The sequence below is a fragment of the Egretta garzetta genome, unplaced genomic scaffold (assembly GCF_000687185.1).
Source record: "Egretta garzetta isolate BGI_Z169 unplaced genomic scaffold, ASM68718v1 scaffold425, whole genome shotgun sequence".
In the NCBI taxonomy this organism is placed as follows: domain Eukaryota; kingdom Metazoa; phylum Chordata; class Aves; order Pelecaniformes; family Ardeidae; genus Egretta; species Egretta garzetta.
Genome location: NW_009259796.1, coordinates 139,877 through 165,277, shown reverse-complemented (window position 1 = coordinate 165,277; position 25,401 = coordinate 139,877). Strand labels below are relative to the sequence as shown.

At 36.1% G+C, this 25,401-nt stretch overlaps 1 protein-coding gene across 6 annotated transcripts in view; it reads right to left on the bottom strand.

The window, feature by feature from the left end:
* RHBDD1 (rhomboid domain containing 1) overlaps nucleotides 1-25,401 on the bottom strand; it is a 55,930-nt gene that overhangs the window by 9,349 nt on the left and 21,180 nt on the right. For 4 of the 6 annotated variants that reach the window (XM_035895303.1, XM_035895302.1, XM_035895304.1 and 1 more), the window contains 3 exons: nucleotides 22,038-22,126; nucleotides 20,355-20,405; nucleotides 15,332-15,451 (listed from right to left, as the gene is read on the bottom strand). In XM_035895303.1, coding sequence (XP_035751196.1) covers nucleotides 15,332-15,451; nucleotides 20,355-20,405; nucleotides 22,038-22,126 — 260 coding nt within the window. Of the gene's footprint in view, nucleotides 1-15,331; nucleotides 15,452-20,006; nucleotides 20,160-20,354; nucleotides 20,406-22,037; nucleotides 22,127-25,401 lie in introns of those variants that run through there. The other 2 variants (XR_004842148.1, XM_035895305.1) reach the window with 2 other exon arrangements.

Below are 25,401 nucleotides of genomic sequence, written 5' to 3'. Positions count from 1 at the left end.
TCTGACTGGTAGAAATACGCAATTAGGTCCTTGATAAATCCTGATACTGCTAGGTAAAAGGCGGTGACTGTAGCAAGTAAGTAGCAACAGCATTACAAAGCGGTGTGTCTGTATTTCTTTTTCATGCTAGCTTTAGTTGTGTTAAAGAAGAATCTGGAATATTTCAGTTGGACAGCTTACAGTTTTCGCTATCACTGTCTGCCCTGGCACTAGTGAATGCGGTACCTATCCAAAAACCAACTATACAAACACTTACATACACATACAAAGAACAAACACTTCTCATTTCCAAAAACCTCTTACTTTTCTAGAACCTTTGTTGTAGAAGATAAATCACAGACAAGCAATAATCTCTTTGCAACACAGTGAGGAGCTAACAGCTAACCAAAATGTGGAGAGCCCTGACCTCCAGGAAAAGACCGGTCTATGGCAAGAGGAGAGCCCCTAACAGGTGCCTCAGAAATAATCATTTTGTGTCCAAGCATACACAAAGATATTCCTGGCTTTGATTTTCCCAGCCTTTGAAAGGTGTGAAAGACGGGAAGCATACACTTAGCAGAGCCAAGGTTCAGGTATTATGTCGTAGTTCATAGCAAACCCATCATGGGATTTCCTCTTTTTTTCTTGAAACAATGTTTTCTGCAGCCAACAAATCTCTCAGACTGTTAGCTTAGGTCATCACAACTGCAGGACTGTTAGGATCATCTCATGTAGACATCAGCATTTTATACAGCTTAATTGCTTCACTGCATCTTCTGTATTACCACACCATTTGATTACAGAACAGATTGCCAGCATCTGCACCTATGTCATTGTCAAAGGAGTAGGAGAAATGCTGTATTCATTGACCCGAGAGCTCACAGATCTGGCAAGCTCTTCCAATCCTTTTTCTAGGAACTGTTTTCGAGTCTAAAGATAGCTAATGTAGTCACCAAAGCTAGGATGTTTGTTCAGCCCCTTCAAACCTTTCTTCTAGGAAACACAGACAGCACAGAGCATCTGTCTCTCTACCCTTAGGTAACCTTCCTGTGGCTCCCAGAAGGAAGTTTACTTTTCTCCTCCTGAAATAAAGAGAATGGAGATATGAAAAAAATGTATGGGAAGATGACCACACATGGAACCCTCCAGTACAGTCCTCCTCAAAAGCAGTGCTGTTGATGTCCTTCAGAGGTCCCAGAATGACATCCTTCAAGGAACAGATCAAGACTGTTAAAATAAGTGCAAAAGGACTTACAGTTTGTTTACTGATACTACTATGCAACAGTGGTTTGAAAATATTTGAATAAATGTCGTAACAATGTAGAACATTTGCTTGGCTTTCATTTATACCTGTTTCATATAATGCATTTCCTCCATAAATAGTGTAGCCCTAACTATGTCATAATGCCAGGATATAAAGTTCACAACCTGCCATTGGGCTTGCTACAAATTACATAAAATGTACATTGCCGCATCTATGGCATACACCTGACTTACCTTGCCTTTTAATACAAAATACCGATGTTTAAATTGTTCTATTTGAGAAAATAGGAGTTCTCTCATCCAAACATCTAATTTTTATGCATAATCAACCAGAAATTTTTGATGCATATGGAATTAGAAGTAGTAAACTGGAGGACAGGGAGCAGCTAGAGTTAAATGCCCTGTTGTTGTTGCTACAGTTCTTTCGTATCTTCCAGCCAAGTAGTAGTCAAGTCTTAAGGTTAGTTTAACCATCTACCTTCTGATTTATTGAGTTGTACAGAGAATTCCAAGGAAAGGCAGTGCATGTGCAACATCATTTTTCCTCTTCTCATACGTTAGAAGGACCAGGAGGCTTCCAAAAAGAGTTGAAGCAAACAAAACACTCACAGCAGCCTTTTCACTGTTTTATGTTGTGCTAGAAACCAGACAGGAACTACAATTGAAAAAATCAAAAAGCCTATGAAGTGGTAAATTTGCTTTTATTCTCTCATGTCCTTCCCTCTGCAAAATGCAGACATGCTATACAGTCTGACAGACTTGGCTTTGAGCACTTACCACTGTCCAACTTTCTCCTACTCAGCTCCAAGCAGACCACATTTAATAGCCTACACTGTTGTTCCTAACACTGCCCTTTAAGTTCTGTCAATGCACGAAAGCATTTTGTCATGCTATTCTTCCTGGTGCTGGTGCCAACATTCCTCATCTACAGACGTGAAGATAACAAACTGGTGAAGAAGAGAAACGGAAGTCTAACTCCTGTTTCTGTGCCGCGCTTTGGAATGGCTGACAAATGAAAAATCAAATTAGCAGGAAATTAGTTGTGGGTAATGAAGTTAGGAGGAAAGTAATATCCAATGAATCCAGATAAAACTGGCTTGTTAGAAGAGCAAGCTAGATCAATATTCAACACAGAGACTCTCTTGTTTTTAAAAGAAGAGATGATAAAATTGAGAAACACGCAAAACCATTCTGTCCAAAAGGTCTCATAATTTGGTTAGGAGGAGAGATGGCTAAGACTTCAATATGGATATCTTAATCCCTTCATACCTAAGGATTTTAAAAATTTATTTTAATCATGCCTCAAAGTCTCATCTTTGCTGTATCCATATCACCAAAATGACAAACTCTTGTTAAAGTAACAAAAGTTTGTTAAAAGCACATTGGTAACATCTTTAGAGAAGAGACCATCAGTCAGTGCCTCAGAATAAGCCAAAAGCTTGCTGCACACTCAGATCATGTGTTTGCAACAAAGAATCAAGACTACAATGCAGAAGTAAGAAGATACAGACCACTGCTGGACTTGATGCCCTACAGAAAAGAATTAAGGGGGTTAGTTTTATAGCAACCTCCAGCTGCTGCTTAGCTGGATACTGAAAATATTACGGGAGAGATGACATAAAATAATGTCACTGCATTTTCCAACCATCTATTAATTCTCTGGATGTTAATTCTCCTAAACAAGGCTAAACTCATTATGAAACTTAAAATGCTTGATACATAAAAACAAATATATCTTGCATTCCCAAGTATTAAAAGAGATTTCCTAACCAGCTCAAAAACCCCTTGCCCTATACAGACATGCTACTTAACCTATCCTTAGGCTAAGACAGACAGACATCTATTCCTCTTCATAGTAGTAAGAAGAAAGCCAAGAGTAACTTCGGTTACAAGAAGAATTTCAGGTAGGACGTGTTATTTATCATAAACCAGTAGAAATCTTTTGTTCAGCTGCAAATAACAAGGTGTCCTTTTCCTTATGTCTTCAATTTCTGTTCATCTATTTCAAGTATCTGCAGTACATCCTTCACTGAAAAAACTAGAATTGGATAATTGGAGACCTCATGTCATTCCATACTCTTTTCTATGCAATTTCTTCCCTTGGTTGGTTTGTTAGTGCATGTTCACTAGTATGTAGACATATTTTCCAATTCCATCCTCCAAACTATATTTAGACATTCATTATAAAATTACTTAAGTGACTTATTTTGCTATTCACATGACCTGTATTTATTCTCCTGGACTGTTTCAGTAAGTCGCACAAGTCAAGTAAACAACACTGTCAAAAATACAGTGAAGTAAAGCACTAAAAATGAAATCTAAGACAAGTAGTAGAGCAAAACCAAAACAAACAGGATAATGAGTTACACAAAACAGAACTGAGAGGGCTGAAAGTTTCTCCTGGAAAAAAAGACTGAATAAGTGCAAATGAAATTTCATCACCCCTACACAGTTACTTACAATTACGAAGTTACTCTCACAATTTATGCCCTTACAGTGTAAAACATATCTATTCTCAGAAAATGTTTTTGTGTGATGTTACAGTACTTGGTTCATGTTTCTGAACTGTAAAGCTCACAAGTTCTGGTCCTTTCTGGATCCTAAAAACAAGACTAGAAAAAATTCTGAACCTAATGCTCCCCCGCTTAATAGTTAAAAAAAGAATACTTACATGTCACTAATTAACATTAAATACTTTATTAAAAAGTGCCTTGCTTCATGTTGTAATGTGCACAATGACTCGAGTAAAAAATGAGCATAAAGGTAACATAACGGTCACACTAGGAGACTTACTCTTTTTTTCTGAAACCCACCCCCTATTGCTCCTTTCATGGCTTGACTAAACTGGTTTTAATAGCTAGTTCAACGAAACTGGGTTTATATAATTTAACTGGTATCTTCCTCATTCCCTCAGAGATCGTTCTGCACCTTAAAGCAGTTAGCTGCTAGGAAGGTATCTTTGCACTTTTCTGTGGTGTTCTTCCTTGGTCATTAAACCCTCTACAAATTATTTTCCAAGTTGTCAGGTCTTTCAAGGTCCTTAGCTAAATCTATATATATAATTTGTAGTTTCAAGTAATTTGATTGTAAAATGAAGCACAATTTATTGCTAGAACCATAGAAACCAGGGCTACAAAGAACCTCAAATGATTATCCAGTCCACCTTCATGCCCCATGGCACAGTCAGTTACCTTCATCACGTCCATGAGGAACCCCTGTTTAACCCTTGCAGGATGAAGGTTCCACAAAATTCTTTGCCAGTTTATTCCATTACTCATTGTTATTAACATATAACGTAAATTTCCACTGATGAAATAACAGCTTTATTTCTTGGTTTATAAACCACAATAAGTTTACGTGCCCTTCCTCTTTGCAGCTACTTTTAATGTATCTGGAGATTTGTGCATTATCAGGCATCTTCTATAGACCAGCTGCCTTCTGCCTGCTCGCTCATACTGTATGTTCTTTTCAGTTGCTTTCTAGATCTCCACTTAATTCTTTACTGCTTTCCCCCTCTGACTCCCCAGACGCTTCCCATCCTTTTTCAAGGGAGGTGCTAAAAACTTGATGCAGTGCTACCTGCAGGGTCATATTAGTACTGAACAACCCAGAAGCCTGTGTTTGCAGATAACATGCCATTTCACAGATTCACAGTGAGGCAAATGTTATACAACATGACATTGTTCATCCATGTTATGTCATTGGTTATATCTACCAGCATGCAGAACTTCAAACAGAATTACTTCCATCTTTTTGAGACAGCCTTCCAGTTTGCCGAGGTAACTCTTAATACTCATCCTGCGTTCCAGTGTTTCTGCAGCCTTCCTGAGCTGGTATCAGGGGGTACTTACATTGCATTACATCATCCAAATCACAAACAAAACCAGAACTGCACACAGGGCAGACCACTGCATGTAATCCATACTTCAGCGCATGGTTTTCCAGTTAATTTTACACCCACCTGATAGTTTAATCAATGCCATATTTCCATTGTTTTTTTTTAGAATACTGTGCAAGACAGGAGCAAAGGCCACACTGGTTTCACACACAGCCTAACTTACACAGTTGCCCTTATATATACAACTTATACCTCTTTATTTAGACTAGTTTGCCATTGACTAGTTTGCCATTGACTGTCACAGCAAATCCATGCAGCCTTATTACTTACCTGCCTGTGACTTTTCCAGGCCTTTTTATAAAGTGCATTTTTCTGGAAATGTAAGCTGCCTGGCTTATATAAAACCTTGCCTCCTTCCGTCATCCCAGATGACCACCATGTTTACCTCTTTCTGGTCTACTACAACCTCATAGAAACATAGAATACCTCAAAGTTGGAAGAGATCATCAAATCCAACTCCCTGCTCCTCACAGAACTACCTAAAACTAAACCATATGACTAAGGGCATTGCCCAGATGCTCCTTGAACTGTGACTGTGCTTGGTGCCATGACCACTTTCCTGGGGACCCTGTTCCAGTGACCAACCACCCTCTCAGTGAAGAACCTTTTCCTCATGTCCAATCTGAACTTTCCCTGACACAGCTTCATTCCATTTCCTCCTGTGCTATTGCTGGTCACCAGAGAGAGGAGATCAGCAGCTCTCCCCTTCCACTGCCTCCCTTGAGGAAGTTTAGACTATCCCTCAGCTTTCTCTTCTCCAATCTGAACACACCAAGTAACCTCAGCCACTCCTCTTAAGTCTTGTCCTCAAGGCTTTTCACCATCTTGGTCACTCTCATCTAGACACACTCGTAATAGTTTGATGTCCTCCTTATACTGAGGTGCCCAAAACAGCACACAGTATTTGAGGTGGGGCTACACCAGTGTGGTGTAGAGTGGGACAATCATCTCCCTTGACTGGCTGGCTATGCTTGATGCACCCCAGGAGATGGTTGGCCCTTTTGGCTGCCAGGGCACACTGCTGACTCATTCAGCTTGCCATCAACCCAAACCCCAGATGTATTTCTGTAGGGTTGCTTTCCGGTCTCTTGTCCCCCAGTTGTTCTGGTTAACCAGGATTACCCTATCCCAGGTACACTTGATCTTGTTAAATGTCATACAGGTGGTGATTGCCCAGCTCTCTAGTCTATCCAGATCTCTTTGTAAGACCTTGCCTGTTCTGCCATTACCTGAGATGGCATGGTACTCCAAGCACCATTCCAACAAAATAAACAGAACTTATTATGAACAAGGACATTAAATTTGTGTAAGTCCATTTCCTCCCAATTTTTATCCCTCTGGAGTGTATAATGCATTATGAAGTTACACCAGTTTTCCACTTTGACCCTCCCTCTATGTTACTAATTTGTATTTTTCTTTGACTATTCCCCTTGTTTTTTCTTGATCAAATTTCTCAAAGCAACTAAACTGGTATTATTTCCTTGAGGTTTGGTATTAGAAGGGCCATTAAGACATGACACTTTTTAAATGCAGAACTTAAATATACCTTCCTTTTTACAGAGCCTATTTGAAATTATTAATACTTACTAAGATCTGTATTTATCATGTATTAAAACCCCCTTGAACTAAGATAACAAGAATTAAGCAGTATGTGCTTACTGCCATAGGTTAAGCCAGAGAGCTATGGAGACCATTTGCTCAATTCCTAAGACCAGAATCGGGCAACAGCTTCTGCTTTAACATACCAAAAATTTCCTGTGTAAGAGATTTTACATTTCAGTTTATTCAGTTATTAACTTGTTCTTCTAAAGATATAAAGTGGAAAATGAAAAGGAAATCTTTATATTCAGCTTCAAATAATTGAAAAGGTAAAAAGTACTTCCTAATGAGTCTTAATAGTTCTGAAATCCTGAATTTCTTAAGACAAATGGGCTTTGTTTTTCCATTTAAAACTGTTGTTAAAGGTATCCAGAAACTTAACTGGTATTTAGTTTTTTCAACTAAATTTTAATTTTAATGCAAATATTGCTGCACAGGAAGTTGGTTTAAATAGTAAATAAATGCATTATTCATATTTATAGTATCATCAGTCATAGCAATGTGTTAAAAAACTAAATGAACATTTAAACTACGTAATTACTTGATTGAATAAAGACAGAGTACCAAGTTATGTTGATCTGAATCACCATTTTTTCCCTCTTTGAAAAAACACATTCAAAGGTAGATTTAAATTATTTCAGGTTCATCAAACCTAGGTGCTAACCATGCCTTTTCATGTGCTAGAGGATATAAATGGTACTACATATCCTCTGCCAAGTCACTGAAAGCCTTAACAAGTGCAGACGTTCACTACCACCTTGCAACCCTCTAACTGTGAACCGTATCTGAAATACCTGAGACTATGATGTCTAATGAATCCTTTGCAGAGCAGACAGATACCTGTCCACACTTAAGCTTGCTTGTAACTAACTGCCTTAGCAAAACTTCTGAGCTAATGAAACTGAGACTTTTTGATCAGAGCTGGCTCACGTCCAGCCAGCTTTCAGGGCAAGCTGAGCTTGCTCACATTATTACAAGATTGCACAGTCGTATTAGATTGAATATGAAAGAAAATTGTCCTGTGTATTCCTTTTGAGCGTAATCCTTAAGCCTACTGCTGCAGACTGACAACAGCAAGGAATCTATGTAACACTCAAAATAATAACAGATTTCTTTTTAAAGGCAAGCTAGAGACTCTGGATAGAAAACAAAAAGTATAGAAGAGAATCAAACCAGAACACAGCTGTCCATAGGACCACAAGGTTGGCCAACATCGTGGTTGCATCAAGACATAATGTGGAGATACATAGTTTTCTTGAAACTACTAGAAATTACTAATTTATTCAGTCAAGACACCAGAAAACCATCAAAACATCATTTTTAAGATGGTCCCAATGAACAAAATGTAAACTATACCCAGTCTGTAGAATTAATCCAGTGATAAAACAACAAGAGTTAAAATAGTAAAACATGGGTAAATCCAAGAGTAGGAATATTCACTGATCTTAGTTTACCACTAAAAGCATCCCCAGACTAAGTTTAACATTCATAAGAATCTGAGTAGATATAAAATCACATTTGGAAAAAAACACTTTGTTTTTCCTTTACTGCATTTCTGCTTGCCTAACAAAGACTAACAACAACAAAGAGACTCTGAACAATATCCATTTCCCAATGCTAAGACTAAGAAACCCAGATGGATGGATGGAGACACCAGTGCAGACTGAGCCACTCCACAGCGACTACCACTTTCTCCAAAGCGCGAGAGAGTGCTTTTATGTAGCCCACACACAGCTTCTTCTAATTATGCCCACAGCTGTTAAGCAGAACTGCCTGTTCTCCAGCAAGGTGACCCTGCCAAACCCACTCACACAAAACAAACAAAACAGAGACCACTGAAGTCAGTGAAAAGACTCCGATTTTTAACACGGAGTCCTGGATCAAAACACCAAGAACAGCCTCTACCTCCATATGCAAACCATGCTTTAATAACAGATGTAGTGTGAATGTAAGAAAAACATCTCTAGCTACAGTCAAAGATTTAACTATTTCTTTAATAAAGTGTTTTCTTCCTATCTAATTTTCTTTGGCAGTTGAAAATTTTGCAAGAAGGAAACCAGCCAAAAGAAAAGCTGTATTGGCAGCATCTTCAAAAATGTTTGCATGTTTAAGAAATCACAGGAAAAAAAAAATCATCATTCTTGTTATATTTTAGCACAAAAATCTGAATAAATACTTTGTGTCAGTACTATATACTTTTTTAATTAAAACAAAATTAATCATTATTGAAATTCTTATCTCAAAATCTTTTGTAGCAATAATCAGAACCTAAGAACAAGCACGTCACTGTCAACCTGTGACCTGAAGACCAAAGGAAAATAACCCTTCAGGCGGCGTTTCCAAAAATACCTGGTTTAGGACCAAGCATTTGATGAAAGCAATGAAAGATGTGCTGCACTGTGAAAGAGAGCCATCACCTCCAGAACGTTAAATAGTGAATACAGCAATCTCAGCACTGTGCTATAATCCAGGGCAAATTACAGAGAAGCAAACAATACCAGGACAAAACACAGAGGAAAATAGCCTTGAAAGGCTCGATGTATTAGGGTGTCAAACGGAATTTGAAGTTATGTTCTAAACTATTCTCAGTGAACTAGTGTCACAATACTTAAATATTTTCTATTTTCATAATATTTCACATTAACGGTAAGTGCAAACACATTCTCACTCACATGGAATGAAGCCCTACTTTTACATTAATAGTGTCTGTCTTTTTATTGCTGTAACATATAACTCAGGAATGTTGCATCCAAGTAAGCCCAAAACCTTCGGCAATACTGTATGCAACAACAGACAGAACTTTTTCAGGAAGTGCAGATGAGAAAAAAGGGGGACACAGTCTCATTCATTTGCATAACTAACTTGTATATAAATGTCCTTTGGATCAAAACCCCATTTCTGGTAATGATATTTTAACAGGACACATCTCAGCTCTTATAGTTTACTAAGGTACCGCTGAACTTTTCTTCTGTATGTCGAAGTGTTTCAAAGGCAAGAGGAAAAGGATGCACACAGAACTCCTGAAAAATGGGCAGGAAGGGGAGTAGAAAAGGCAAAAACTCAAACTACTAAAGACCATACCAGCAGTTTGCACAACACTTTCTAGTGTTGACTCATCCATCAAAAGCATTCTTAGTACATTTTCCTCCAGACATCTGAAGGGGTGCTCTCCACACACTACCCAGTTAGCACTGCTTTAAAAAATAAAAAAACCACCTCAACCCCCAATAAAATACTAAAAAATTAAGACATGAGTGCATTCTTTTTTTTTTTTTTAAGCACAGAGACTAAAGGACACAAGTCTAAACCCAGTATCTCCAAAATACTTATGCACTGTTTAAAGATACATAGCAGTATTAACTAGACCACATTTTTGATTTAAGATCTCTAATCTAGACAAAAATATACAGCTTGGTGACATACACAAGACCTGCATCTGAAGGAGTTGCCAGTTCTAGTTGTGCCTCCCATCTTACTTCCTCTACTGCACTGCTACTAAAGCAGAAATAGTTTAACTGTGAACAAAGATGCTTCTGAGCTCTCAATTTTCAACCCAATATTTTTCATCCAGTCCAATATTTTTTAGGCAAAGTTAAATGAACACCAGTTTAGATAACAAAGGCCAGTAACTGCTTCAGTTGTCTGAAGCTAACCTGTTTCGCTGTGTAAATGGAGATTTTCCAATAGATTTCACTGCTTTACAGGTATTTCATAGGTGCTAACTGATTGTGGCTCGATTTTAAAAGATAAACCCAGGGTGAAAGGCTTAGTGGTGCTTTGTCTCACCTATCTGGTGAATTTCTACCACCATTACTGAGAGAAAAATGACTTTTCTGGTTCTAATATTCAGTAATCCTGTTTCATCCTACAAACAACCACTATTTTTATGAAGAGACAGAAGAATATTGCTATACATTCATTAAACATTTATAACAGATTTTTGGCTATGGTTCTTGTTGCAAGCGGTCTGTTACTTACACTGAACATACACCAAAACTTTGTGTGGAAATTACAACAACGTACTGATTTAATTTCCTGGAAATTTGCCTGAAGAACGTGCTGGTGATCAGGATCATAGAGCATGGCTGCTGTTTTGGAAAGATATTTAGAAAAAGAGCTCTACTGGAGGGGAAGAGCTTTTTTCCAAAAAGCATTGTTGGGTACCTGAGACCATACATAGTCTGAATTTTAAAAAAAAAAAAAGAGAGAGAAAAAGTTGGACTTCAAGACTCAGATGCAATTCCTAGCACATGACTGAGATATATTTTAATCTGATATGCACTGCACATTTGAGCATATAATCTATTTTAAGACATTTTTACAGAAAAAAAATGATAGTCAAATGCAACGACTGGCATTCCTACAACTGCAGAAGGGGAAGATAATACTGATTAGAAAAAAATTGAATTATACAGCATTTCTGTACGGTCTTATCACGTCAGTTTCATTCTTATTACAATGTTCCATGGATTTGGCAAATTTCATAGACTACTAATAAAAAGTCTAGTCCCGGTAGAGGAAAACAGAAATGGTAACCCTTAAAAATTCAGAGAACAGGTAAGCCAGATGCCTAGATATTTCCTAACTACATTGCAAATGTACCTATGACTAACCCATACTTGGCCATGTAAGAACCAAGTGGATGGGGTTTTTTTTGTTTTGTTTTAAATTAGAACTGAAGAAATGCATATATAGACAGTTTCACTATAAAATATAAGACAAAAATCTATATAGGTGTAATTATAGGTATTTCTCACTAATAACAAATTATAGACTATCAACTACATGTTTAAAGAACTTATAGTCTTAATAAAAAGAGGAAAATTCCTTTGTGCAGAGAAACGAGCTTGCAACGGATTCTTAACATTATTGAGATTGAAAGACAGACACTTAGAAGTTCAACTCACAAAAAAACCCAACACCCACCACAACAAAAATCCAGATCCACATCCCACACTAATCAAGATATTTCTTCTGAGCAGAACAGCAACTAAACAATAGATAAGAGATATGGTATACTGGGGTATTAGGACAGCTGCTAATACTAGTATTAAACAAAAATGTCAGTCATATATTTTAACTTCATAGTAAGACCATATAGTCTAAATATCAAAGACTATGGTTTTTTAAATCCAAAACTATTTTCTTGACTTAACTAAATGAAGAATTACTGCAGTTTGTAACCAAATACAGAATTACAAGAATAAGAATGAAAGTGAAAAAAACAAACAAACCCAAACTTTGGAGGAAAAAATTAATGCTATTTAAACAGATTCTTGTTTAAGACAACAATCTATCTAAAACTGGAATGGAAAGAATATCAATAACAATGATTTAGGTCCATTTACTAAAAGGAACTATGACAGTTTGACAGTCTTAAAACTGATGCCTACATAAATCCCATAAACAAGCCGAGCAATTTCTTTTGTTGTGTTAGATACTAATTATTATTATTAAAAAAGAAAACAGAACAAGCAGAAATGCAGTACCTGCATGGTGGGTTTAGATAACCCATGTATGGGATTATAGAAGAGTAATTACTGAGCTTAAATTCAATGCATGTCTTAATGCAAATTAATTTTCAGTTGTGAACAACTGACACCAGGAAATTCTGTACTATGCCACTGATTCTTTTAATAGCTTAGTAGGATCCTAACACAGTAATTTATAAGAACAGATCAACATTCCAAATTGTAATGGTACATTTTGTGGCCTAAAAGCCCTAATAAATAAATTTGTCCAACTAAAGAGGGGGGGATCAATAGAAATTACTGCAATACTTTTTTGTCCAAGCAACTGTGATTGCTTAAATTTCATAGCTGGGAGAAAAAAAATTAATAAGGAAAGAGAGCCTTAAATTTTGATTGTGGTACCTGTTTTTACATCCATTTAGCTATCTATTTCAAATTATTTTATGTAATTTTTAGTCATGTTAAGTACCTGCTTCATCATCCATGTAATTGCAAGCAACTGTGAATGTCATGCTTTAGGGAAAAATGTATCACGTTTAAAAGGACAGTGCTCATTCAAGCTAATTATTTTTCAAACTAAGTGACAGGGAAGAATATCCTAATTGCTCATTCATCTCATCCTTTGTGTCACTAAAACAAGTATGATCAATTACATGCTCTACATTACTTCGTGAAATAAGGCATCTGCCTATAGGCAAGCTTAACCTTTAAGCAGCTTTTTTTAAAGAAATATTTTAAGAGTTCAGCTCTAAAGTCTTGCTTTTACAAACTAAAGTGCTCCAGCAGGTAGAAGAGAGAGGTGCAGAAATAAAGTACTTCTGTGAAACCACTGAAAACAACATCTATATATATTTGATCACATCAAATTATACTGGAAATATACCATGATACACCTCACTTCTCTGTCAGGTTTAAAAACTATAACACTGAAACAGACACTACCATAGTCTTAAGAAATGCTGCTGTCTCAAATTGAAGTTAAAAGTGTGACTTGGTATGCCAGTTATCTACCAGTCAGATATACCTAGTTAGAAGTGCTATTTAAATTCTCTCTCATGTTTCATCTAAGGGCATTCTCCAAAGAAGAATATGTTCCCTTTTATAGTTGAAAACTTATCTTTGTCCAAAACCAACAAGCAGACAAAAAATACTTACTTAGCTATAGTGATATAGAATATTTAAGGCTACAAATGAAAACTGCAGGTGTTCCACACTGATACATGAAGTCTATACTATCTAGTTATTTATATTATCATAATTTTGTCGTTGTTATTTATATTGTTTCCTTGATAGTTTCAAAACCAACATAAACATGGCCCATTCTTGCAGATAACATTTCAAAATGCTTAGGTATTAAAGGCTTTGAAGGATTTCTTTCTCAAACTCAATGTTAAAAATTATGTAAAATGTCATGTAAAAACAGGAGTAAAATAAAAAGTATGCCTAACAATAAAGCTCATTTTAGACCCATTCCTTCCCAAATTCTAGTACTTACACAGGACAACATATAGATAGGACTTTGCTCATTTCTAAAAATTCCTAAGACAGAATGACCAGTAACCAATTCACTATCTTCTGCTGACAAACCAGATGGACTAAATGCTACTTTGATTTATTTCAAAGCTAAGATTCTCACTAGCTTCTAAGACTTTCAGTACAGTTTGATTTAAACAGGACTGCTCAGATTGCAGTAATTTCTAAACCAAATATAATACAGTAATAACCTTCCTGTTTTGTTTTTGGGTTTTTTTAAAGTTTCTAGCTTCACAATGTCAAGGGACAGTTAGACAGAACTATGCTTGAAGAACAAAGGTGAACACAAAAATGAAGATAACTAGAAAAAAAAATAATTACTTAACCCCCCCCTAATTTCCCTAAAAGTCTGCACTTCTGCCTCCCACGTGACCCTCACAACAGATGCAAACTTAATGCAAAAAATCTGTATTTACTTTAAGAAACACGTTAATGGATTTTTTCAAACTGGAAAAGCCTTTTCCTATTACGTCTTGCCTCATCTGCTGCCTTTTTAAAGCCGTCTTCCAGATAACATTACATGTTCTTCATAATAAAAAAAGAGGATCACAGAAGGTGTGAAAGTAAAAGCGATGATGATTTGTCAAGATATTAATTTTCATATTTTGCCTGCTATTTCTCTGACAGCCATAACAGTGGTGTAAATTAATTTTCATTTACGAATGGTGCTCCACATTTAAAGGGTTGCAGTTACAAGTAGAGGCTTCTCTATCTGTTTCCTAATGACTGCTTCCTTGGACCCAGGAAGACAGAATACCAAGATTATGAAAAAGGAAAATGACATTGATAAGATATTCAGTCAGGTTACTATTTTTGTTAAGATTAAATATTACAGCTTCACCAAATTTAAGAGAAATCTTTTAGATTTCTTAAGTTAAGGAGCACCTAAAGCCTTTGGCTGAATTCCCGAAAGAATCCATACTGACATGAAACAGATTAAAGAGGAAGCAATATCTGATATGAAAAACTCTCTCAATATCAGACAACATATACTATGTTAATTTCTGCCCTTTATTTTATCACTTCAGTATAAAAAATTTGCATTACTGTGGTGTAAATTTTACACGTGATGCCCTAATAATGTGCTGTCAGTCCTATTAAACATATTTTCCCTCAAGTCTTGAATTTTTTCAGAAGCTGAGAAATAAATTGCATAAAGTATTCTTTCCCTCTTGATTTCACTTGCATTATAAAAAGCTAAGATATGTCCTAATATATTTTATACAAATTTAACTAATAAGTTTCAGTTAAAAACAAACAATTTTTATTTCTAAACTTTTTTTTTTTTTTTTTTGGCACGACAACTTAGTTTACTTAAAGGTTTTTTGTTATAAAAGCATTTCTTTTACTATAGTAATAGCAAGGTAATCAAACAGTAAGCAATTACAAATAAATAGAATTACACTAAGAGCATGATACTGCATTCCTCACACTGCATTCTCTGAAAATTCTACCAGGAAACTTTCATCTGTTTCCACAGACATATCCTTAATACTGAAAATAAATACTGAGCAATAGATCTTTCCCCGCCCCCCTCACTCCCTTCTCAGTATGCATCATAAAATATAAAATGCAATAGAATTCCTACCTCTTTCATTAAGACTGTTTAGCACTGCCCTTTCAAGCTGTTCTTCTTCAGTAAGCCCACCTGTATAATCATAATAGCTCCTTGGCGTTCTGTATTGATAACCTGGATAGCTGTAATAGTCTGTAAAATGAATACAAAATAAAGAAAATAAACTGCTGCTACTCAGTAGGAGAATGTTAAATCAGATATTATCTTTATGCTATCTTTCTCCCACAAATTATTTTAATTTGGGAAAGAAAAAAATTATTAGGATTAAATTATACAATATATGCCATGAATCAGATTCTAATTTACAAAGCCAGACTATGGTAACATAGGAGAGGAAAACAACAGAAAAAAGATGGATCACGTATCTCAGTTTTTTATAATTGTTAAAAATAAGTATCATAGAATTGCCATTATTAAGAAGTTTCATATAGAAATCGAAAGACACTTTTCATCAGCTCCTTGTAACATGTAATTGTCAATACTTGGGCACCTTATTAATGTCAGAAGAAGAGCAACAACAAAACCTGCAGGTTTCAGGCTTTTTCCCACCTGTCTCTCACTTCCCCTCAGTGTCCATAAACAATACATGCCAATGTCATCAGAAATTCAAGTAATGTTTGGACCTAGAAAAAACATGGGAAAAGATTCCGGCAAATTTTTGCAGGAATACATACAGCTAATGTTGTGCTGTTGCACAGCTACATCTGCCCTGGAAAAAAACACCACACCATAGATATCATTTAATGTTATAACCACTCTATGTTGTCTGCGCTACTGACAACCAAGAATTGCTGACCATTCGCAAAGTTTGTCAAAACCAAGCACAAACAAACCAACCATCATCCACCCAAACACATGGGATTAAAAAGAAAAAAAAAAATAGTTGGCTGGAGAACTGAGCAAGACTCTCTTCCTATTAACACAATCTGATCTTGCCTGAGCACAGAAAATGTAAACTGAGAAAAAACTACGGAGAAAAGTCCCATTTTTCTATTCCATTTTTCTATCTTCAAAAATCATAGAATCATTTGTTTGGAAAAGACCTTTAAGATCAGAGTCCAACCGTTCCTGTCCATTACTAAACCACATCCCTAAGCACCTCATCTACCCGTCTTTCGAACGCCTCCAGGAATGGGGACTCAACCACTTCCCTGGACAGCCCATTCGAGTGCCTAAAATACAAAGCTTTGGACAATATTTTAATTTCTCTTCCATACAGCTGGAAAGGGGATTTTGAAGAACCAAAGTAAAGAAATGTAGCCAGTTTCTTCCAAATGATAGAAAATGTACACAAGTTTTTCAAGATTAATTAATTAGAAATATTTTTGAATGAAACAAATACAGCATGCCATTTCCCTTTATCTTCAGATTATTGGCATCAATGATAGTGTTGTGTTACCTCATTAGCCATATGGATTCCATGTGTAACCTTCTTGTGGAGTTTCTGTGATTAGTAACAAGCACAGAGTATGAAATGTGGACATATAATTTCTTTTTAAAAATGACTGTGTTAAAGGAAAAAAAAAGCAAAAGCTCTAGAACCTTAAGACAAATAAAAATAGGAATACCCCTATCCTAAAGTTATACAGGAAAAGCCAGAAAAATTAACGGAGTGCACATTACTCTATACAGGAGTATGTATATTCCTCTGTGTGTATTATGCAAATATACCTATGTATACTTTATAAGCACATGTATGAGCACATGGATGTACATATAAATCTATAAATTATACACACATATAGAGGAAAAAGTGTAATTATGCCCATTTGCGAATTTTTCCTTTTTGGAACGTCCAACTGACACTGGGAGAATTTTCATACATCTGCAGTGAACACTTTGTATTTGAAATTCTGTCATTTCTCAAATAATGGCAACTCCACTGGTTAGAAAAGATTTTCATTTTTTAATCTGTATGAATTACAGTGGTATTTTTAACAAAATTTAAGAGCCTTTAAGTCATACTGGCTACATTTAAGAGACATAATTCTGCAGAAAAATGAAACTAACTGCGGGATACCATTTAGCTGTTATATATACACACACACTTTGGATGCAATCTTCATGTATTCCCCTCATTCCCCTCTGCATTATGTTAATCTGAATGAACATTTTCTCAACTATAAATTTATTTTCTGGAGGCTTCAAAACTGCATCCATGAAGACTATAACAATTCTGGTACTAAAAGCATGAAATTATCTGCTGAAAGAAAAAGTATGTCCTATTTTAAGTTTGTTCTGTTACTGTAAATTTGTGTATGTTTGATGTTTTACACTGTCATCAAGTTGTAAGTGCTCAGAAAGCTGTAATTTTTATTTTACAACGAGAAACAGTTTTGTAACACCAATGCATTCAAGGTGTTCCTATTAATCAAAATAAGACTCCTAATACTTTATTCATGAACTACATTTAGAGAAAACTTAATTCAGTTACTAAATACTAAATGTGTTACAATTACACTTAAAATCACCTTTTTCTTCTAAAGCTGTTTCCTTGTACTGTTTCCTAAAATCTGTTCTGACCATAACTTCATCTATTTTTCTATTTAAATAGGTATTTAAAGGCAGATAGTAATAAATCAGCAATACCAGAAAATGAAAAATTAATCAAGGTAAGGATGTACTGTATATTCATCATTGGCCTATGACACTAGAGAGGGCTTTCTTAATCTACAGATGGCCAAATTTATTACATATATCATACACCAAGCAAAAGGTTAAATCTTCCATAAAGATTTCTGCAAATAGGATGAAAGACAATTGCAAGGTATATACACAGTGAAAGAACATTACAAAAATACATATTTTTAAGTTGCAGTTTTAAGTTATTTTAGAGAAATTAATTTAGTATTAAAAAAAATGTAGTTACATCTAAAGCCAACCTCAGCAGACAGGATATCTCCCTTTTGTCCACAACAACTCAAAGCAACAGCATGGCTACAAGACATGCAAAAAAACCCCAGACTTCTTTTTGTCAGCGTACTAAAGTTTTTTCTCTCAGGTGCTATGTAGTCCTCCATGATGTTAGACATGATACATGAAACCTCTTCCATTTTTGCTACTTAGGAAGAGCTTGAAAAGAAAAAGTAAAGGGCTATTCATAATCTGCTCCTATTCTACAAGGGTGGTCTTTTACACCCACCCAAGCTCCAAGCAGCTGGTGTTTGTACAGTGCCTGCAATAGATTATGGAGTTTAAACGTCAAGTACAAATTCTTACCTTTCTTAGCCAGAAAGTACCTTTTCTGATATAAAACTTTAGAGTTTCCACCCACCCTGTTGCATGGGAATACTGAAGGAAGATTTAGGCTCTGTGAGCGTGGAATACAGAGCAATGCAAGCAGTGCAGCTGGGCCCTGGTGGGCTGAACGGTACCTGTAGCTAAGTGAACACCTTTAACTGGGCTGATAATGCCAGTGAGGGAAACAGGTAAGCTATGTAGTGAGCATGAGCGATGTTCACATCTTATTTCATTTCACAGTATTGCTTTTTTTTTTTTATTTATATACTGGCCTTTAGATGAAGTATTATTTGGCTTGAGAACTGGAATAATGGAAATCCTGCATAAATATACTTTTAAGTTACAACAATGCTTGTTGCTGTTGGTAAGGAAAGTAGGTTAAGATCTTTTGGTTAGGAATTACAAAACAGATGCTTAAAAAATATTCAAGGGCCCATAATTCTGCTTGTGGGAATTATTTAATTTAATCATAAAACTGAAGGTAGATCATGGAAAGAATAAAAGCAGCACTAACCTTGGCTCACTGTGGTTCAGAGTAAGCACATCTCACTTAAAAAAGACTATAAAAAAATAAAAAGCCCTGCATGACTAAACATCACATATGAAATAGTTTTCATATAAGCAACCATACAGACTGCAACTTTTCAATCAGAGAGAAAAGATGACTTCTGTGAGTATAGGACTGAAGACTATAAACCCGTAAACAATATAAAGAAAGTACATAAAAATTAAGCTTTGGTTTCCCTTCTCAGAGAATTAATGTGCATCAAATGAAATTAGCAGCTAGCAGGTTCAAAACAAACAAAAATGACAGATTCTACACCAGGTAGTAAACTGTGAAATTCTTCTTCTGTGATGATGTAGGCGTTAAATAGTTCATGCCGATTCAAAGAGCTTTTGACATATTCATGGAAGAATTATCTATCATGGGCTATTACAGACAAAATTCCCCCATAAAACTCAGCTGAGAACACCTTTAAGCCACAAGCCATTGCACACTGGCAGACATCTGAGGGAGTTATCGCTATATATTTATCCTGTTCTTACAGCAGATGCCTAGGAAACAGTATAAATCACTGTAGGAGATAAGATATGCTAGGCTATACATCCCTTAGCTTTGATCCAACATACAGCCCTTCTCACAGCTGGCTCCTCTTCTGCCCCTCCCAGGCAAGGCCTCCACCTGTTATTTCTATACACTCCATATATATCACTCAATGCTCTGCACGAGAAGCGAATCAAACACACTACATCCAAAGTATGCTAGTATTCCAACGATCCATCTATATGCTGTGAAGATAGCCTAGATTTATTCTAGTGAGGAGTGGGCTTTTTGCATATAAATTACTTGATTTACAAAAAGTGTTCAAAGGAAGTTCCCTGTCAGAGAGGGGAAAAACCATCCTAGAATGGAAAAGATAAATTTGCCAGATCGAGGCAGATTTACCAAGGTTCAAAGGGCTGCTTTCAGTAGGCACAATTTCCCCTCTGCTGCACCTTCTTTAAAAGGGATGGTATTTCCCCAGGGTAGCATTTTATGAAGTCATGACCTTAATTTCAGGTTTAAAGCCTCTTGTACAAAATACATCCACACAGTTCCCTAAAAAAAGAAAGGTGAGACATGGCCAGAGAAGTAATATAAGTTTAGCAAGTATACGTATGTGCAGATTATTTTGTATATTACATGTGCTTCCATTTAACTAGCTCCTCTGTAGGTTTTCTGTCATTAGCAAAAATGATGTCCCTATTTTTAAAGCTGGAATAAGTTTTTAACTGAGTGGATGAGAGTACTTACCTGAATAGTAGTCCCTTGGCCTGGCAGGGTCAGCGAATGAAGAAATGCCACCTAAATATAAGAATAATGCATGTACTATTAGAATAAAATAATCACATGGTCTTTCTTTATAAAATACAAAATCAAATTTAAAGTATTCTTTCTTTCAGAGCCTGTTTCATAAGATACAAATATGAAACAACAGCTACCTAAGAATTTTTTTGGCATCAGTAAGAGAAAATAGTATTGATAAGCTTGTATGTTGTCCAGATTTTATGATCGTGTGCCGTGTTTAAGCATGCATGTAGCCTAGAAAAATGCAAACCAACCTAACAAACGTTCTCCAGAACATATAATGAATAATTTCTGCACTGAGATTGTACATTAGTAAAAATGGGTTAAAGCACAGAAAACTGAGGACTGGAATAACATCCCACTGTTTCTGGAGAAAAAGATGACCCATGTACTGGAACACTCCTTCCTCCAGGTCTTAGTCACACAGCAACCTTCACAGCAGAAGGATCTCCACAGCATGTTTCATTAACAGTACCATGGGTTTTATCACAGAATCCTAGAATAATTCAGTTTGGAAGGGACCTCAGAGGGTTGCTAGCTCAACTCCCACTCAAGAGCAGGGTTAGCTATGAGATCAGCCCAGGTTACTGAGTCAGGACTATCTTGTCAAGTCTTGAAAACATCCAAGGATGGAGACTACAAAACCTCCCTAGGCAGAGTGATCTGATGCTTGACTGTCCTAGTAGTCAGACAGCCCTCCATGCCACAGAAACATGCAATATTCACATTTAACTAATGTGACGTTTTATGTTTGTTCACTCCAGTGCAGTAGGAAGTCTGATGCTTCGGTCTCTATTTTTCCACTTAAAACTGCTAAATATATGTCTTACAGACTGTATCACCAAACTGCAATAAAACCTCCTGTGAAAAGCATACACATCTGAACAAATAATTTCCCACTATACAAACACGATATCCATGGTCAACTTGATGGCACAGTCATTAAAAAAGTACTCAACATATTAAGTAATCAGACATAAAGCCCAAATATCTGACAACCAACCTCAGTACAGCTGTTGTGACAGGGCTTAGACTACCAATTAAAACACTGAAATTGATGGGAGTGTTCATATAAAAGTTTGCAGTCTTGTATTTAAAACTGTTGTTAAAGATCTCTAAAGATATAATTTTATGAATAATACAATGAACAATATGAAGAGCTGCAGTAATACATTGTTGGAAAGCTTGAGAATGCCAGTAACAATTTCTCAAGCATTCCATAATCTTTTTCAAACTGTAGGGACTTCTCCTAGAAAGGACGTAGGTAGTAGAAATAAACACGGAAACATACTGTGTTCTGGCATATTTTTATGGCTTCACCACAGTTCATTTAAAGTGACATTTTCATTTGCATCTTGTATGAAACATTTTACTTTAAATAAACATTTGAGAAGGGTAAAAAGTATTCCTTTAATTAAAAGTATCGAAAGACACAATTACTGGTTCTTATAATCCACATTTAAGAAAAAAGTTGATTTTTTTTCTTCTGCATTCACCTTAATAATCAGCATATCTTTAATTGCCTAAAACCTTAATGAAATAGCCTGAATTTATATATGCAAGACTTAGTGAATTTTAAAAATGAAAGTGTCTCTTATGTAGATTCTACAAATTGAACAAATTTTATACCTGCACAGGCTTTCATGATCTTCTTCAGAGGTCCCATAGTGTACATCAATCCAACAAGAATCCCTGCCAGATGCCCAGCAAAAGAAGTCCTACAAAAAAGGAAAATCTTGTGAGCGATAGAAAGACAGACTTTTTTTTTGTAGGGATCCATAAGAGGGAGTGCAGAATTTGTTGTAAAACTGAGAACATCCCTAAGACCAAGCATAGAGAAATTACTTGCCTGCAAGGACATAGTGCCAAGTTTTCTTTCTTCATAACTACCATAAAATTGCTAGGTATATACAGTTACAGAAAAGTATCTAACTAATATCCTAAAGAAGCTGGAAATGAATTGGAGAGATCATTTTAATTGCTTGTTTAAAGGACAGAATACCATTTTCCTAAAAGCATTTAAAGTGAAGACTTACTGAGGCAGGAGCTAATTTTTATCTATAAAAAAGTAAATCCACAGAATTATGCTGAAATATCTAGGTAGGATCTACCAAACCATTTAGTTTCAAGTGAAAGCATAAATACAGTACTTTCTACCGCACTATCAATACAATCCTACAATTAGTCTGACATCAGCATGAATGCAGCAAGATCTGTTGCAATCTTTGTAGCACAGTACCTGCAAAATTAAAAGAACATAGAATCATAGAATGTTTAGGGTTGGAAGGGACCACTAGTGGTCATCTAGTCCAACCCCCCTGCAGTGAGCAGGGACACTGCTAACTAGATCAGGTTGCTCAGAGCCCCATCCAACCTGGCCTTGAATGTTCCCAGGGATGGGGCCTCCACTACCTCTCTGGGCAACCTGTTCCAGTGTAACAGGGTTAACAGCGAGTGAAATGCTGAGATCCAAATTCTTTTCTATACATACCAACAATTTTTTGTAAAAGGTTCATTGTCCGTTTGCATATAGAATGAAAAGGCTCTAGTCTTTTGAGAAATCATCAACATGGAAGCATATGTTTACAGTAAATAGATATGCTCCAAGTACTGCCATGACTATGGAGTACTCTGAACTCATAAACCAATTTTCAGCATTCAAATTAAGAGTTAAGCTCTTTTGTGTTTAACCAGGTTTAGACGATTAAGAGTAAAATCTTTTTGAGTTTAACCAGATTTAAACATTATTTGTAAATGGTTCAACTCTATTATATGGGGTTAGAGAAGCCAATACACTAAAACATTAATATTTCCTAGCATATGCAGTTGTAAGTAACTCAGTCCACCAGGTTTATACTGATTGTCCAAAGATTCAAGTAATATGAGCTTTTTTGCCTTTATATAGCAAAAATGAAACCTCTGTTTACAGTAAAAACAGATTTAAACATTATGCTTTTTAGATTTCAATTAGAAATCTGAAAGAGTTACGCAGGTGATAGCATATGCACTCATGACAACACAACTTCCAGGTCAAAGGATACACAAAATACTTCACTAGTAAAAGTATACAAGAAAATGCATGTGTCACTAGAGGGAGATAAAGTTCAAATCTAAACTCACTCTTCTGCCACCTACTTAACCACAAATGTATTCTGCTATGTAGAGCTGTGGTTCTCTCCTGTAACCAATGATTTTATTTTTTATTTTTTTTAAGAGTAACATAAATGCTGATGTGAAAAATCTATAGGTAAGAGGTAGTTAGCAAACTAAAGTATCTATAAGGAACTAATTTTCCAAACAGATTTTTCTGGAACAGATTTTCCAGATTTCTGAAGAATACTTGCCTGACTCGGAAAATGTCTTTATGCATAAAACATCAAATACTTCAAGACGCCTTACTCTAAAAATCACCAACATGAGACTGATTCACCTATATTCCTGGAAGTGTTTTAAACAAATTTCATGCTCATCTTGATTTATCTGAGCACAACACTGTTGAACAAAATGCAAAATCAAGGTCTTTGCTTCCAATACAGTGAAGCTGTATATTTACACTATATAAATAATCAAAAACCTTCAACTTTAAAAAGTCATTAGGGGGATAATACCCTCTTCATGTCTATTGGACAGGTTAGTGTACTAGATGCCAAAATGCTACTGACTGTTTAATTATAAATTATATTCAAGGAGTAGAAACTTACAATGAAAATGTTTAAACAGGGTTTTCTACATGAAAAATAATATCAGATACATTGTCACACATATATACTATCACTGGCATACACAAAATGGGTACATTTGATAAATCACATCAAATTTTCACCATAAAATTGAGTGCGATCCACAGCAGCACCTTGCTATTTGTAATTACTAAGGAAAAGCAGTTCTGTGGAGTACAAAAAGACAGCTTCCCTTACATTAAAAAAAATGCTTAGTGTTACAGACAAGTTAAGCAAACACCACTTCATTTTAGAACGTGTTATATTGTAATTTACTCAAATGATAACTTAGTACTTTTTTTTTTTTTGCTAATGCTTGGTATCACGTGTAGTATGGAAAACCATCTTTATAGATATTTTCCAAATGTAACAACTAAAACATACAGATAATACGCAATTTTACCAAAAAAAGCAGTTTTATTAAAAACTTTTAACATTGTCAGAACAAATGAAACTGCAAAATAACTGCAGCAATGTTCTGAAGTAGTTAACTTGTGTCTTTTCCCAGCTGTTTGGAGGATGGGTAAGGTTCCAGAGGACTGTAAGGATATTTCTATACCCATTATAAAGTGGGGGGGTAAGGAAAAAAAGCAATACAGACGGAAGAAAACTCTAGTCAGAGGACTACAAACTAATCACTATCTTCTGTTCCCAGATAAAACTATTTGTTCAACAATTACTAGGATACATAATTTCACATAATTTGTGGATACAACCAAGGTAAGGTTCACCAAGGGCAAGTCCTGCCTGACAAACCTAGTGGCTTTCTATGATGGTGTGACAGCATCAGTGGACAAGGGAAAACCAACAGACGTCATCTATCTGGACTTCTGCAAAGCCTTTGACATGGTCCCCCACAACATCCTTCTCTCTAAATTGGAGAGCTATGGATTTGATGGGTGGACTGTTCAGTGGATAAGGAACTGGCTGGATGGTCGCATCCAGAGGGTAGTGGTCAATGGCTCGATGTCCGGATGGAGACCGGTGACGAGTGGTGTCCCTCAGGGGTCCGTACTGGGACCGGTGCTCTTTAACATCTTCATCAATGACTTAGACAGCAAGATCGAGTGCACCCTCAGCAAGTTTGCGGATGACACCAAGCTGAGTGGTGCAGTTGACACACCAGAAGGACGGGATGTCATCCAGAGGGACCTGGACAGGCTGGAGAGGTGGGCCTGTGTGAACCTCATGAGGTTCAACAAGGCCAAGTGCAAGGTCCTGCACCTGGGTTGGGGTAACCCCCAGTATCAATACAGGCTGGGGGAAGAAAGGAT